General features: G+C 44.9%; 1 protein-coding gene across 1 annotated transcript; it reads left to right on the forward strand.

The window, feature by feature from the left end:
* Positions 1-9,138: 9,138 nt before the first annotated feature.
* LOC134601979 (olfactory receptor 5P68-like) lies at positions 9,139-10,068 on the forward strand. Its single transcript, XM_063446482.1, has one exon. The coding sequence runs from the start codon at positions 9,139-9,141 to the stop codon at positions 10,066-10,068; it is 930 nt and encodes a 309-aa protein (XP_063302552.1).
* Positions 10,069-14,066: the final 3,998 nt, after the last annotated feature.

Genomic DNA, 14,066 nt, shown 5'->3' on the forward strand with positions numbered 1-14,066 from the left:
CACGAGGCGGCGGCCATTTTGGGCACGAGGCGAATCAGCGGGGTTCGGTGCAAAACCCATGGATCTAAAACGGACTCTTTATCTACCGAACACCGCTGAAGACGGCCGTCTCCCCTTCTATTCCCTTGGAGGCATACGAACACTGTCCCGTTCGGGGGTTTTCTTCATCCGTATGAACTTACCCAGATAGCCGTCCCATGGAGTCCTTCGTACACCGAAAGACTTATGAGAGACTTTGACTCCATGGCGATTGGACTGTGTACTTCGGATCTGAGCGCTATTCGGCAGGAATATGCCCTCAGATTCAGGCTATCTGGGGGTACGTTGCACGAACACTATATCTTCGGTACTTCGGATTTTATGTATTTTATTGCATTTTGTGTGTTGTGTTTTAAAATGGCGATGGTTCCTATCCTCGGAGTTAATTAGGTTTCTCCCTAATTATCTCCGGGATAGGCAGAGATGTATTATGGGTAAAATGGGGAGGGCTTGTATTATAGCCACTGCGATTGGCTACTGCTTAATATATTTTACAGTCTTCCACCAGGTCCCCTAGGGGAGTGTCTACCTGGTGGAGACCTGCATAAATACTGGGCAGGTAGCCCCCATTAAACACATTCTGCTTGACCTTCAAAACGGAGCTTTGTCTCGTTTGTGGAGGGATTGACTATTGGGACAGCGTTTTCGTTTATTTCTAGCTGTGGAAGGATTTCGGATGGATTGCTGATCGGGAGAGACCGTGTTCGTATGCTCCGGTCGGGAGTCTTACGATCGGTTATGCTGGAATTGCATTTCAGGAGAAAGGGGACTATCGGCTAAACGGCGGCTTCACTCTCCAGGCGGCGAGTGTCGTAACATAATGCTATTCTGTTTATCTGAAATTATTTAGAAAATTCCTTTGATATTACGGGTGTATGATTGTATGCTAGGCCCATACGTCAAAGTAGCACAAGATGACGTATCTAAGAAGCTGCTTAGATTTAACCACTGGTAGTATTCATTAATGAATACAGTCGAGTTCTGGAAGGTAATTTTGGGCAATGCCCTGTGTAGCTGGTCAATCTTCAACCACAATAGCCATAGGCAGGAGGTCTATACACCTCCATTTATGTTCTCCTTTGCCCAGTAATGATACATGATGTGAAACATACCTTCCAAAATGTTGAATAGCCCAAGAGTGACACTTTAATTTTGGAAGTGTGAGTTCAAGTGTGACTGGGAGGTAAGGGGGGGGGGGGTTAGATGCTTACTAATAACAATATATGCAACTACAATATTTTAAAAAAAATGTATCTTATATAATCAGACCGATTTCTAAACACATTTATTGTAGTTTAACCCATTCAAGATGTTATGATGTTCCATGCCATCTCACACTGAGTGTATGTTAATATCATTAGGATGCTTTTGAGCAGGGTCAAATCCCTCCAAAGAATGCCACAGATACCTGGGGATCCTCTCTGGCAGCTGGGGACATTTTTAGTGACCCAGGACTGGTCGATGAGCTGTATGCAGCCATTAGAGTGAGTGCAGCAGTGATTCTGGGCTGGCAGGACTTGGGAACCCAGGTCTATAGTTGAGGTACTTTAAATGGTTACTCCAAGAACCATGAGCACTTCAGAGATATTGTACTTCGAGTTTGTCTGTGCAGAACACAGAGAGTTAAATAAATTACTGCAGGATATCTAACTGGAGAAAATTTTTTAGACTGGCTATTGTTAATTATGTGTACATTTGGGATCTGTCCACAGCAACCATAGCATGCTGGTGACAGATGACCAGTAGTGACAAGACCGCTCTGTGCCACCTAAGTTTTCCCCTCAACCTATGCTCCCTGACATACCCCTGCAGTGAGGGGAAGTGAGATCACTGGAGGAGTACTAGGAGAACCTAATGGATTAATTTAAGCTTTATTTTTTTCCTTTGGAGAGGGGAGGGAATCATACCACTAAGATTTTGTTCTAACCAAAAGTGGCATTTTGACCCCATTAGCCATACAACTACCCAATGCCTATGGATGAGAGGTTATGATGTTATATAATTGACATGCCCACTACCTTTATCAGATGTATGGATACTCACCTATTACCCATGGATGAGGTTAAAAGTTAGATAATTGGCATATCCATTCTGTAACGGATCCACTGGCACCCCGACTGGGTACCTCAGTTGAAAGATGCTCCTAGCGCTTCCAGAGGACTCCAAGCACTCCACCAGTCTCCATTCCCCAGCGGCAGGCTGAGTTACAGGGGGCAGAGGTAGTTGTTCCTGCCCCCCAGCAGCAGAGTGATATGCCAGGAAGGCAGTGTGAAGTGCAGGGAGAGGAGAGCAGCGTCCTCCCTCCCCAGCGGCAGGCTGAGTTACAGGGGGCAGAGGTTGTTGTTCCTGCCCCCCAGCGGCAAAGTGATATGCCAGGAAGGCAGTGTGAAGTACAGGGAGAGGAGAGCAGTGTCCTCCCTCCCCAGCGGCAGGCTGAGTTACAGGGGGCAGAGGTAGTTGTTCCTGCCCCCCAGCAGCAGAGTGATATGCAAGGAGGGCAATGTGAAGTACAGGGAGAGGAGAGCAGCGTCCTCCCTCCCCAGCGGCAGGCTGAGTTACAGGGGGCAGAGGTAGTTGTTCCTGCCCCCCAGCAGCAGAGTGATATGCCAGGAGGGCAATGTGAAGTGCAGGGAGAGGAGAGCAGCCTCCTCCCTCCCCAGTGGCAGGCTGAGTTACAGGGGGCAGAGGTAGTTGTTCCTGCCCCCCAGCAGCAGAGTGATATGCCAGGAGGGCAATGTGAAGTACAGGGAGAGGAGAGCAGCGTCCTCCCTCCCCAGCGGCAGCGTGATTTTTTGGGAAGTGGGAGCCCAGTCTCCATTCCCCAGCGGCAGTGTGATGTGCCGGGAATTGGAAGCCCAGTCTCCATTCTCCAGCGGCAGAGTATCCAGCAGGGAATAGAGAGCCCTGTCTCCTTTCCCCAGCAGCAGGACTCTGTATTGGGAGGAGAGACAGTCGGTCTCCCTAAGCAAAAACTAAAAGTATGTATGGGAGAGGAGCTTGTTACCACCTCTCCCCAGCGGCGGATCATTAATGGGAAGAGTGTTCTATCGGGAGAGGAGCTTGTTACCCCCTCTCCCCAGTGGCAGCTTAATGTACAAGGGGGAGACTGTAAACCCCCCACCGGTGCAGATGGGACCGTGGTCTCTGCACTTACCACACAGGGGGTAGGGATGGTCGGTCCTACCCCCCCACGACAGAGCTGTGTATCCAAGGGGGAGACAACCGGTCTCCCCACTCAGCAGCAGAGCTATGCAACTAAGGGGGAGACAGTCCGTCTCCAGCAACCAGGCTCCAACCAGACTACTCCGGTGGTAGTGCTGGCACCAGGACAGAGTACCGCTGGTCTCTGCCCACTCAGCAACCCACCAAGGCAGCCTACCAGTCCCCTACACAGCCGTGGTGAGGCACCTGGACATGGACAAACTTCTCCTCTACCCAGGTGTAGTAACTATTTATTGTGGGTGGGCTGTACTGTTTTTTTTGCTTTGTGGGTGGGTTGCTGGACTAACAAGGGCACTGACCGGCAGGAGGTCAGGTACCCTGTTAGTCTTTTTGGAAAGGGGGAGAGATGTGACAAAACCAATCTCGCCACATTGTATTGGAGGAGCCTGGTTGCCCGCCTGCTGCCTCTGGACTATGGACCGGCAGCTAAAGGGTTAATTTTACTGTGCAGAAGGATTTATTTCTCCCTTTCTGCACAGCAGTTCGGTAGATTTCATCTACCGAACAAACAGCCGTTCACCAACCTCCCCAGAGCCGTGGGAAGCCGTCCGGCGTTGTTAATTGGCCACCCAGAAGCTGGAGTGTGCTGCCAATTTACCTCCCTGAAGCTGCGGTTAATTGCCTGTTAACTGTGTGGCCGCTGTTACATTTAGCGGCCGCTAGGTGGCGCTGTTCTGGAGCTCCCCGGGCAGCCAACACTTTTCTGCCCGGCTTTCATGCACCAAAATCGGACACTTTTACGTGCAGGCACCGCTGAACCTCCAGCCCCTGGTTCTCATTCGTATGGATTTGGTGAATGCAGGGAAATTCGGTATTTTATGTTTTATGTGAATGCTTTAACCCAGATAGCCTGCCATGGAGCCTGTTCGTATAATTAAAGACTTTGGCTCCATGGCAATTAAAATGTATTTGTGTGATCTGGGTGCCATTCACCTAATAATGTGCACCCAGACCTGAGCTATCTGGGGATATGTTACATGTCTGTGTTTTATGTATAAAATGTGTCTGTATGTATTTTAAAGTGATAGTCTGTTTCTGTGTCACCATGTGCATAATGGAGTCTGGCCTTTGTCTTAGGAGATAATTGAATTACTTCATTAATTATCTCCAGGGCAGGGAGGAGGAAACCAAGATGCATTGTGGGAAAGTATTGTGGCTGTGTGTACGAAAATGATACATGTCTGTCTGCTGTTTCAGTCTTCCATCTGGTCCCTTAGGGGAGTGTCCACCAGGTGGGAGACCTGCATAAATACAGGGGCAGGTAGCCCTGAATAAACAGACCACTGCTTGACCTTCAACACAGAGCCTTGTCTCGTTCTTGGGGGGATTCACTGTATGCTGATAGGGACTGACTGCCAGGAGTGTAAGCCGCTTGGGAGCTTTTCCTGTTCGTCTACTAGCAGCAATTCGTGAGGTTCCCGTTCGGGAGTTTGGAGTGCTACCTTATTCCCTTGTATGCAGTTCGGGAGTTTGGTGCATTCACCTATATCCAATTCGTGAGTTTTGGTGCTTTTACAGTAGCTGTGCCTTTTTGTGAAAAGGGGATTATCGCCTAAACTGATTTTTCCCCTTTTATGCTGAAACGGTCCGTAACACATTACTTTGTAATATATTATGGCCACTACCTACAGCCTATGAGTGCTGACATACGGGAGGGAAACAATGGCATGTCCCAACCTTATTATTATTTTGCCCCAACCATTGCCTACAGTGGGATGGGGAGAACCAAGGTCAGATCCTCCTCCTGGTAATTTTATACCCCATCCCAATGGTGTGAAGCATTCAGTGAATCTACAGCATGTACAGGGCTATGTCAGGTGGGGTCATAATGGACCTGCTAGTTATACGGAGAGTATTTACACTTTTTCACTGACTGCTAGCTTTGCCCACAAACCATTAGTTCTGATGTCTAAAATGTGGGTCAGGATTTAACTATCGGTATTCCAATTATTTGGATTAGGATTCCAGCAGTACTGTTGCATGCAGACAGGCTGTAATCTGGAAAAGTTTCACACTCATTCAGAATAGCATTATATCCAGACATTGTTAAATAGTGTGAACAAAGTCCAGATTATGCCACCCAAATGCCCCATAAACAAAGATCTGAACCATTTTTTGATCAAAACATTCGGACTTTAGTGACTATCCCCATTGTATAGACCAGTACCTACTCAGGAAATACTGAATAATACTGAATTATGTAGTGTCTTATGTATGAGACCCATTATTGTAAATGTGAAATGTCACCCAGGGCAGTTACGCTTTTTCCATTCTTTTCTAAAACAGTTTGTGTATTCAGTACATGCTCAAACAATATCACGGGAGTGCTGCGTTTTTCACACTGCTCCAGTTTCATTCAATTTACTAGAATAGTTACAGCTGTAGGACCATGTAGACCTTTGCCATATACCATTTTAGGCCCCTTTTCTCTGTATTAAATGCTCCGATGACTTTTGTCCCTTGCAGATATTATTTATAGCCATTGCATCTTCAACAGTAATGGACACATCATTTTACTATTCATTATAATATTTCTTTAATCTACTACATTATACCAATGTTTGATTGAGCTTCTCTTTTCAGATGATTCATATATTTTAGAAGCAAGCCTGGAGATATCCTAAGTGAGTCATGCCATTATCAGTGGGTCGAGTGTTCCCTAACCATGTTTCATTATTTCACAGGTTACATGGAGCAGGCGTGAATTGAAGGTTTACTTAATTTAGAGGAATAAATTTGAGTATATACTGTATCTTCAATTCTACTGACAGGCACTGGTAGTATAATAACAAAGTAACAGTGACTACATAAACACTCAATCTCAGCCATGTTCTCTGTGCTTTTCCCTATATGGCCCGACAGGCACTATTCTGTTATTACCGGAGTGTTCTCTGATATTACCTGAGTTTTCTCAGTTAAAGATAGCCAGTATCTGTCAGATCATCATCAATCTTTGCGTGGATCTGAAGGGGTTACTAAGTCACTTTTAGTGACGTAGTGGAACTAATTAAATAAGGGTCCTTCTGCAAGATAATGTTTGGAGGCCCCTGCTGCTCCAGACACTTAACCTCTAATTCCACCAAAAATGTCCCCTCTTGCCTCTGCCAGATAGCCAACTCTATAGTCACAAGATGCTACATTTCCATATCTGCCCAAATTAGATTTTGCCACATTTGCCTGCATATGAAAACACTTTATATCCAAATTACATTTGCACATTTGTCTGCCAACTAACCATCTCCATTTTCATTTTAGATTGGCCAAACCACCTACCAATTAACTACCTCCCTTCATCAAATAGGTGGCCACATCCATCTTCCAATTAACATCTTCCTTTCCCCCAAACAGATCTTCTCATGTTACTTGCTATCCACACACTGCAAATGGGCCCTATCAATGGCAGAACTACCACCGGTTCAGCAAGTGCTGCTGCACCCAGGCCTGCAAGCTCAGGCAGTTCATCGGGTGTGTTATCTGTGTATTTGTGTGTGTATGTGTTATCTGTGTGTCTGTTTAACTGTGTCTCTGCATGTGTACCTGTGTCAAGTGTACTCCTGTGTATCTGTGTGACTGTATGTGTGTCAGTGTTTGTATCTGCATGAGTATCATTGTGTGTATCTGTGTGTCTGTATCCCCATGTGTATTTGTGTGTCTGTGTATCTGTATGTATGTTGGTGTGTGTGTCTGTGTAACTGTATGTGCCAGTGTTTGCATCTGTATGTGTCACTGTGTGTCTGTGAATCTGCATGTATGCCTATGTGTATCTATGTGTCTGTGTATTTGTCAGTGTGTGTGTGTGTGTGTCTGTGTATATGTGTATACATTTCAGCATTCAAACTATACACACAAATACACCCCTGCATTTAACCCCTTAAGGACCAAACTTCTGGAATAAAAGGGAATTATGACGTGTCAGACATGTCATGTGTCCTTAAGGGGTTAAACACATCCCTATATTCAAAGCCAAAAACTACACACAAGTAAACTACTGCTTTCAAATAGCAACAGTACAAAACAACACTCAACACTACACACGAATACACCCCTACATTTACACATACATACTCCATACAAAAACATGTTTACATTCAAACATTCAAGCACTGGTCACTGCAAAGTACAACACTACAAAGATGGTCAAATGATAGATCCCCAGCTGGCAAAGCATTGTGGAAGTTGTATGACAGATATAAGTATACCTTTTTGTCCATCCTTGTGATGGAAGTGCCACAAAAAATGCTCGCATCAGGCCCGCTCTATTTTAGTTCCACCAATGTGTGGTGTGACACAGACACACACCAAATATAATTTAGATACACATTCACACACCATACAGCTCACAAACAAACCCATACAGCTCCGAGACTATTTCCATGCAGATCACTGACACACCTTCCATGTACTGCACAGAGAAATACTATGCAGCTCACAGACTCCCTCCATTCAATTCACAGACTCACTCCACTCTATTTCAGGCACATCCAATGCAGTACAGACCAGGCATTTCACAGACATCTCACGAATTTTAAAGACACACCTTGTATTTGATATTTTGCAGACTGATAAATTAAAGTAGCATACAGCCATACCACCCTTCCCACCTAGGCATCAAGCCCCAGCCCTCTTCCTTTTATTCTGAAAGACAGGTAATGGCTCCTTTGTGTGCTTCAGATGGTTACACCCAGAGCATACTGGAGCAGTTGCTTCCTCCATTATATACAAAGAAGATAGCCTACATTCTGGTATAAGAAGACAAGAACATAATGTAACGACTTGCTCAGAATCCATTGCTCCCTGCCACATATGGGACCTTGCTTGATAGTAAAAAAAAAAAAAAAAGACTGGGTGTGCTCTGAGATAAGTTGACTTCTGCAGGGGCCCCCTCTGCCCTCACTCTGCTCATGGGTGGCCAAGAGTGGGTCCATGACTTCTGGTCACCCCCCAGTGCTATTAAACCTGCTGCACCTTCAATAATTTTGCCACTGGTTTAGTGTGTATGTCACATTATGTTCTTGTTTTTAGCAGTCATTTCATAATAGTCCAACCTTTTCTGGTATTTCCATCTTAGGAGATTGACTCCTTTCTGATGTAGCTCAGTTAAGGTACCTTTATGGACACTTTGTTTCTTTGTCAATCATAACATTTCTGAAAGTCTTTCTTTTCATTTCGGATTTCTCCTCTCTAGGCACTTAACATTTTAGTAATACCCAGTTGTGCATGCTGCCATAGTTAGCCTTTAAGAGAAAACAAATTCACATACTGTAATTATCTTTATCAGACTCTTACACATGAAAACATATTATTTCCTCTTTTGATTAGGCCTCTGTTTACTTTGCAAGCTTTAAACTGATGGCCACATGGCAAGAGGGCCTTCTTATAGTATTTTGTTCTTCTTCCTGTTCTATCTGTTTTGAGTGGCAGAGCTAATCCATCTTTAATGTGCCATTGACAATAGTCAGGAAAAGGAAATGATGGTAAGTATAAATACAGTTCCCTAATTTGTAGTTGTGAAATAGATACATAAGAAACCAAAGACAAATACAATGATAATTCAAAACCTCCTAGAAACTGAGAGACATAAGGGAGAAGAAGACTTCTAGTGCATGTAAGTTGGAGAATAAGAAAATGATACTGCAGGAGAGCCCAGCCAGTACTGGAATGTAAAAATTATAGGTTTCCACATGTTAGTTTTAAGCTGATTTATGTTAATTTGGGAAACTAAGACAAGACCACTCAGACTATTCATTATACCCCATCATTTTCAAAATGATATACTAAACTAATTCAATATTTTAAGTGACAGTAACCATTGTGTTTTGTTTTTTGTTGTTTGTTTTTCGGAAGGATCATAAAGCACCAATGTGATATCTTCATATAATGTGCGAAGATAACCAGACTGAAATTACAGAATTCATACTTGTAGGATTTCAAGGATTTTATAATATTAAAATTACATTATTCATACTGATTCTGATAATCTACATTGTGATAATAATATCGAATCTGCTCATACTTGTCTTGGTAACAATCAGTGACAATCTCAAGCTTCCGATGTTCTTTTTTCTAAAACACTTGGCCTTAGCTGATGTGATGGTTCCAACCAGCATTGTCCCATTAATGCTTGATGTTCTTTTAAAGGAAAAAAGAAGAGTATCTGTGGCTGACTGTATCACTCAACTACACTTTTCTGGTGTTTCTGGATTCTCACAATGTTTTCTTCTCGCTGCGATGTCATATGACCGATACATAGCCATCCTCAAACCATTACGTTACAGTTTAATAATGAATCCTAATATTTGTCTTGCTCTTATTGCTGGTTCCTGGATAATAGTTTTTATTTTAATTTCAAGTGGAATTATTATGATTTTGCATTTACAGTTTTGTGGTCAGAATTACATTAACCATTTCTACTGTGATTTTTTCCCTGTCGTAGCATTGTCTACGTCCAACACCTCCATCTTGTTATTACATGAGTTATTGACTTCTATCGTGATGGTCTTTGTTCCATTTGTTTTTATAATTATTACTTATGTTTTTATTTTCTTTACCATTATAAGGATTCCTTCCGCAAGTGGCCGGAGTAAGTCTTTCTCTACTTGTAGTTCCCACCTCACGTCTGTGTGCACTTTTTATGTGACTCTTCTTATAGTTTATATGGTCCCACCTGACGAAAACAACATCAGTATGAATAAGTTCAGATCTTTCTTATACATTTTAGTGACTCCACTATTGAATCCCATTATATACAACTGGAAAAACAAGGAAATAAGGAGAGCTATGAGAAAATACTTAATAATAATATTATAAATGAATAATAATGACAAGATGGGGCAAGGGACATAACTGAGAGTAATACTGTAAATATGGCTGATGTAATATCAGAATACCTTGCTATGTTTATATTTTGAATGGTATAAAGATAAGTGTTAACTGCTCTTCAGATTATTGCTGTGGTCATTTTAAGGACATGTTAAAAAAAGAGTGAAAAACTCCATTCTTCGATTGATCACTGTAGCGGCACCCCGGAGTAGTAGGGGGTTACGCCGCCAGGAAGGTGTCCTTTCCCCCAAGATGAAGTCAGCTATAACAAAACACGTTCCCAGAGAATACGAATCAGCGTAATAAATATCCCCTCCAAGCACGAGACAAGACTCTGTGTTGAGGGTCAAAATAGGAATAATCTTTATTCTGCAGCTCAGGCTTTTATGCCGTACAACAACTCCTCCCCGTATCCGGAGGAGATAATAAATTTACAGTGGGAATCCCTCCCACTGTACCGGGCAGAATATTTCACAGTTATTATAACGTTTAATAGTACACACAATATGCAATGGAAATACAATGTGCTACGTGTATTAGAGAACGGAGATCTAGGGGAACAATATACGTGAAAATCCCCTAGATCAGTTGGGCCGTTCGCTAGATACACGTTTGCACCATTTACTCTGGAACCACATAACATAAACGAAAACTCTCTCGTGGATCTGGTGTCTCTAGTTCGGTACTCTGGATCTGTCGAACAGCATGGGCGTACGTTACCGGTAAGGTTGAAATTCGTAGTGTGGGAAGTTCTTGAGTGTTCGGTCATTAGTTCGTGCGGTCAAAATGGCCGCGACCCATTGTTCTCTCCACGTGGCTGCGTATACCGTACAGATCCATAAGTACCCGAAATCCACAATAATCCAGGTAAAAAAGGCAATTCTCCGAGATGGTATCTGTTACTCCAAAAGGGGTCTGTCACACGGCTCCCTCCTAGTGGTACACTCCAGCAGAATTGGCTTGATCCTTTCGGATTAACTTAGGGATGACCGGAATTCACTTGTCCGGAGAATTGTCAAGCTGCCGAGACAGCCCATCGGCGTTGCCATTTAGTTTACCGGGTCGGTAACTGATGGTGAAATTGTACGTTTGCAGAGCCAAGCTCCATCTTAGCAATCGGCCATTGTCTCCTGCGACCCGGTTAAGCCATACCAATGGATTGTGATCGGTTACCAGAGAGAACTCTTGTCCATAGAGATAAGGGGTTAGTTTTTTTCAATGCCCATACTAGGGCCAGGCACTCCTTCTCTACTGCCGCATAACTCACTTGCCGTGGTAACAACTTTCTGCTGAGGTATGCGACCGGATGCTCTCTTCCATCTTCCCCGACTTGGCTCAGCACAGCCCCCAGTCCATACATGGAAGCGTCCAGGGCCGGCCTTAGGCATTTAGACGCCCTGTGCGAAAAATCTTCACAGCGCCCCCCCCCCCCCCCGCCATCCATGTATGCTGTAATGTTTGTGTTGTCTGTGTATGTGATATTAACAGTGTGGGATATTAACAATTCCCAAGAGGACTTCAGCTGGTAACCCCTTCATCAGGCCCACATTTACTTGGCCGGCCCCTACCCCCCAATCCAAATGCACTCGGGCAGTGGGGAGACGATGCACAGCGCCCCCGGCCACTCTAACGGCCACAGTTTGTCCAGTATGTTCTTTTTCTGGGATCAGGTTGTGTTGGATCAATGTTAGTGTGGCCCCAGTGTCTCTTAATCCACTGACAACTTGTCCATTTACTCGGACTGTTTGCCGATGATGTTGGCGGTTGTCTACGGCAGCTGCATATAGGGGGTTGGCTTTGTGTAAAATTTCCCATTGCTCTTCCCCCATGGGCCGGGCTTCAATGCAATGGGCCCCTGAGGTAAAGGGCCGGGTGTTCCCCTCGGCGGGCTTCCTCCAAGAAGTTTGTCGAGCTGGATCTAGTGGGCATTTGTCTCTCAAGTGGCCCACCTGCTGGCACCTATGGCACCGCCGGCGGTCCGTGGTACTGGACTGGGTGAAGCGGGAGGAACTGTTGTAGGTGGGTTGGTTAGCGGGGGTGGTTGGAGTAGTGCTGACGGGGCGGCTTTCTACTCGGGGAGCTGTCTTTTGGACCGAGGGATCAGGTTTGCGGGCGTCCGCATACTCGTCTGCCAAACGAGCGGCTTCGGGTAGGGTAAGAGGTCTCCTATCCCGAATCCATTCTCGGATCTCTTTGTCCACCTTTTCAAAAAAATGCTCCAACAAAAACAGTTGTAATACCTCCTCTGCGGTGGTAGCTTGGCACCCATCCATCCAGTGGGCAGCCGTGCGTTGTAATCGGCAGGCCCACTCGGTGTAGGAGTCACCAGTTTGCTTTCGAGATTCACGAAAACGTCTCCGATATGCTTCAGGAGTTACAGCATACCGGGACAATAGGGCTTCTTTGACCAAGCGATAACTTCCCACTTCATGGTCAGGAATCGCCCGGAAAGCATCACTGGCTCGCCCGGATAATTTGCCAGACAAAATCTTAACCCACTCCTCGGGAGGTACTTTATGTAGGGCACATTGACGCTCAAAATCAGCTATGTACTGTTCAATCTCCCCCTCAGTTTCCACAAAACTTTTAAAAGCGGCAAAATGTACTTTCCTCTTTTCCTCTGGAGTTTGGAAAGTCCCAGCAATTGGACTGGCGCTGGCTGGAGTCTAGCGCCAGTTGGCATCGACTGCTGCGATTACTTGTGTAATGATCCTAGGTGAGGGATTCGGTCCGTAGTGAGCCAGTCTTACCCTCACCTCGTGGTCGAATCATTCGTCTTCCGGGGTTCGGACCAATGCGATCTCCGTTTCTGGGTTTAGTTCGACACCCAGTTCGCCATTTTGTTCGGCTAAGTCCAATGCGACCAATTCTGCCAGAATGTCTCTTTTCTTTTTGTTGCTAGCCGAACGACCACGACTCTCCAACAAGTCTTTCAGTGTAGATCGTTTCAGCCTGCCGTAGTAGGCTTCCATCCTGACCGCTCTCGGTAGCTGTCCTTCTGGGGTGAAAGAACTATCCCACCTCTGCCACCAATTGTAGCGGCACCCCGGAGTAGTAGGGGGTTACGCCGCCAGGAAGGTGTACTTTCCCCCAAGATGAAGTCAGCTATAACAAAACACGTTCCCAGAGAATACGAATCAGCGTAATAAATATCCCCTCCAAGCACGAGACGAGACTCTGTGTTGAGGGTCAAAATAGGAATAATCTTTATTCTGCAGCTCGGGCTTTTATGCCGTACAACAACTCCTCCCCGTATCCGGAGGAGATAATACATTTACAGTGGGAATCCCTCCCACTGTACCGGGCAGAATATTTCACAGTTATTATAACGTTTAATAGTACACACAATATGCAATGGAAATACAATGTGCTACATGTATTAGAGAACGGAGATCTAGGGGAACAATATACGTGAAAATCCCCTAGATCGGTTGGGCCGTTCGCTAGATACACGTTTGCACCATTTACTCTGGAACCACATAACATAAACGAAAACTCTCTCGTGGATCTGGTGTCTCTAGTTTGGTACTCTGGATCTGTCGAACAGCATGGGCGTACGTTACCGGTAAGGTTGAAATTCGTCGTGTGGGAAGTTCTTGAGTGTTTGGTCATTAGTTTGTGCGGTCAAAATGGCCGCGACCCATTGTTCTCTCCACGTGGCTGCGTATACCGTACAGATCCAGAAGTACCCGAAATCCACAATAATCCAGGTAAAAAAGGCAATTCTCCGAGATGGTATCTGTTACTCCAAAAGGGGTCTGTCACAATCACAATCATAGATAAGACAAAACACGTGAAATATACAGCGTCAGTAGAGGAGGAACTTACTCCTCACCGAAGTTGTATTGGGTTGTAGGATATTGTGGGCATAACCAAATGTAAAGGATAATAAGAAGGGCTGAGGAGGACTTACACAAAAGAGGCAAGCCCAAAAGCAGTCCTAATACCCTGATAGAGGTTTTAATATAAAGCAAAGAATTGCCTGG

Source organism: Pelobates fuscus, chromosome 3 (genome assembly GCF_036172605.1).
Source record: "Pelobates fuscus isolate aPelFus1 chromosome 3, aPelFus1.pri, whole genome shotgun sequence".
NCBI lineage: Eukaryota > Metazoa > Chordata > Amphibia > Anura > Pelobatidae > Pelobates > Pelobates fuscus.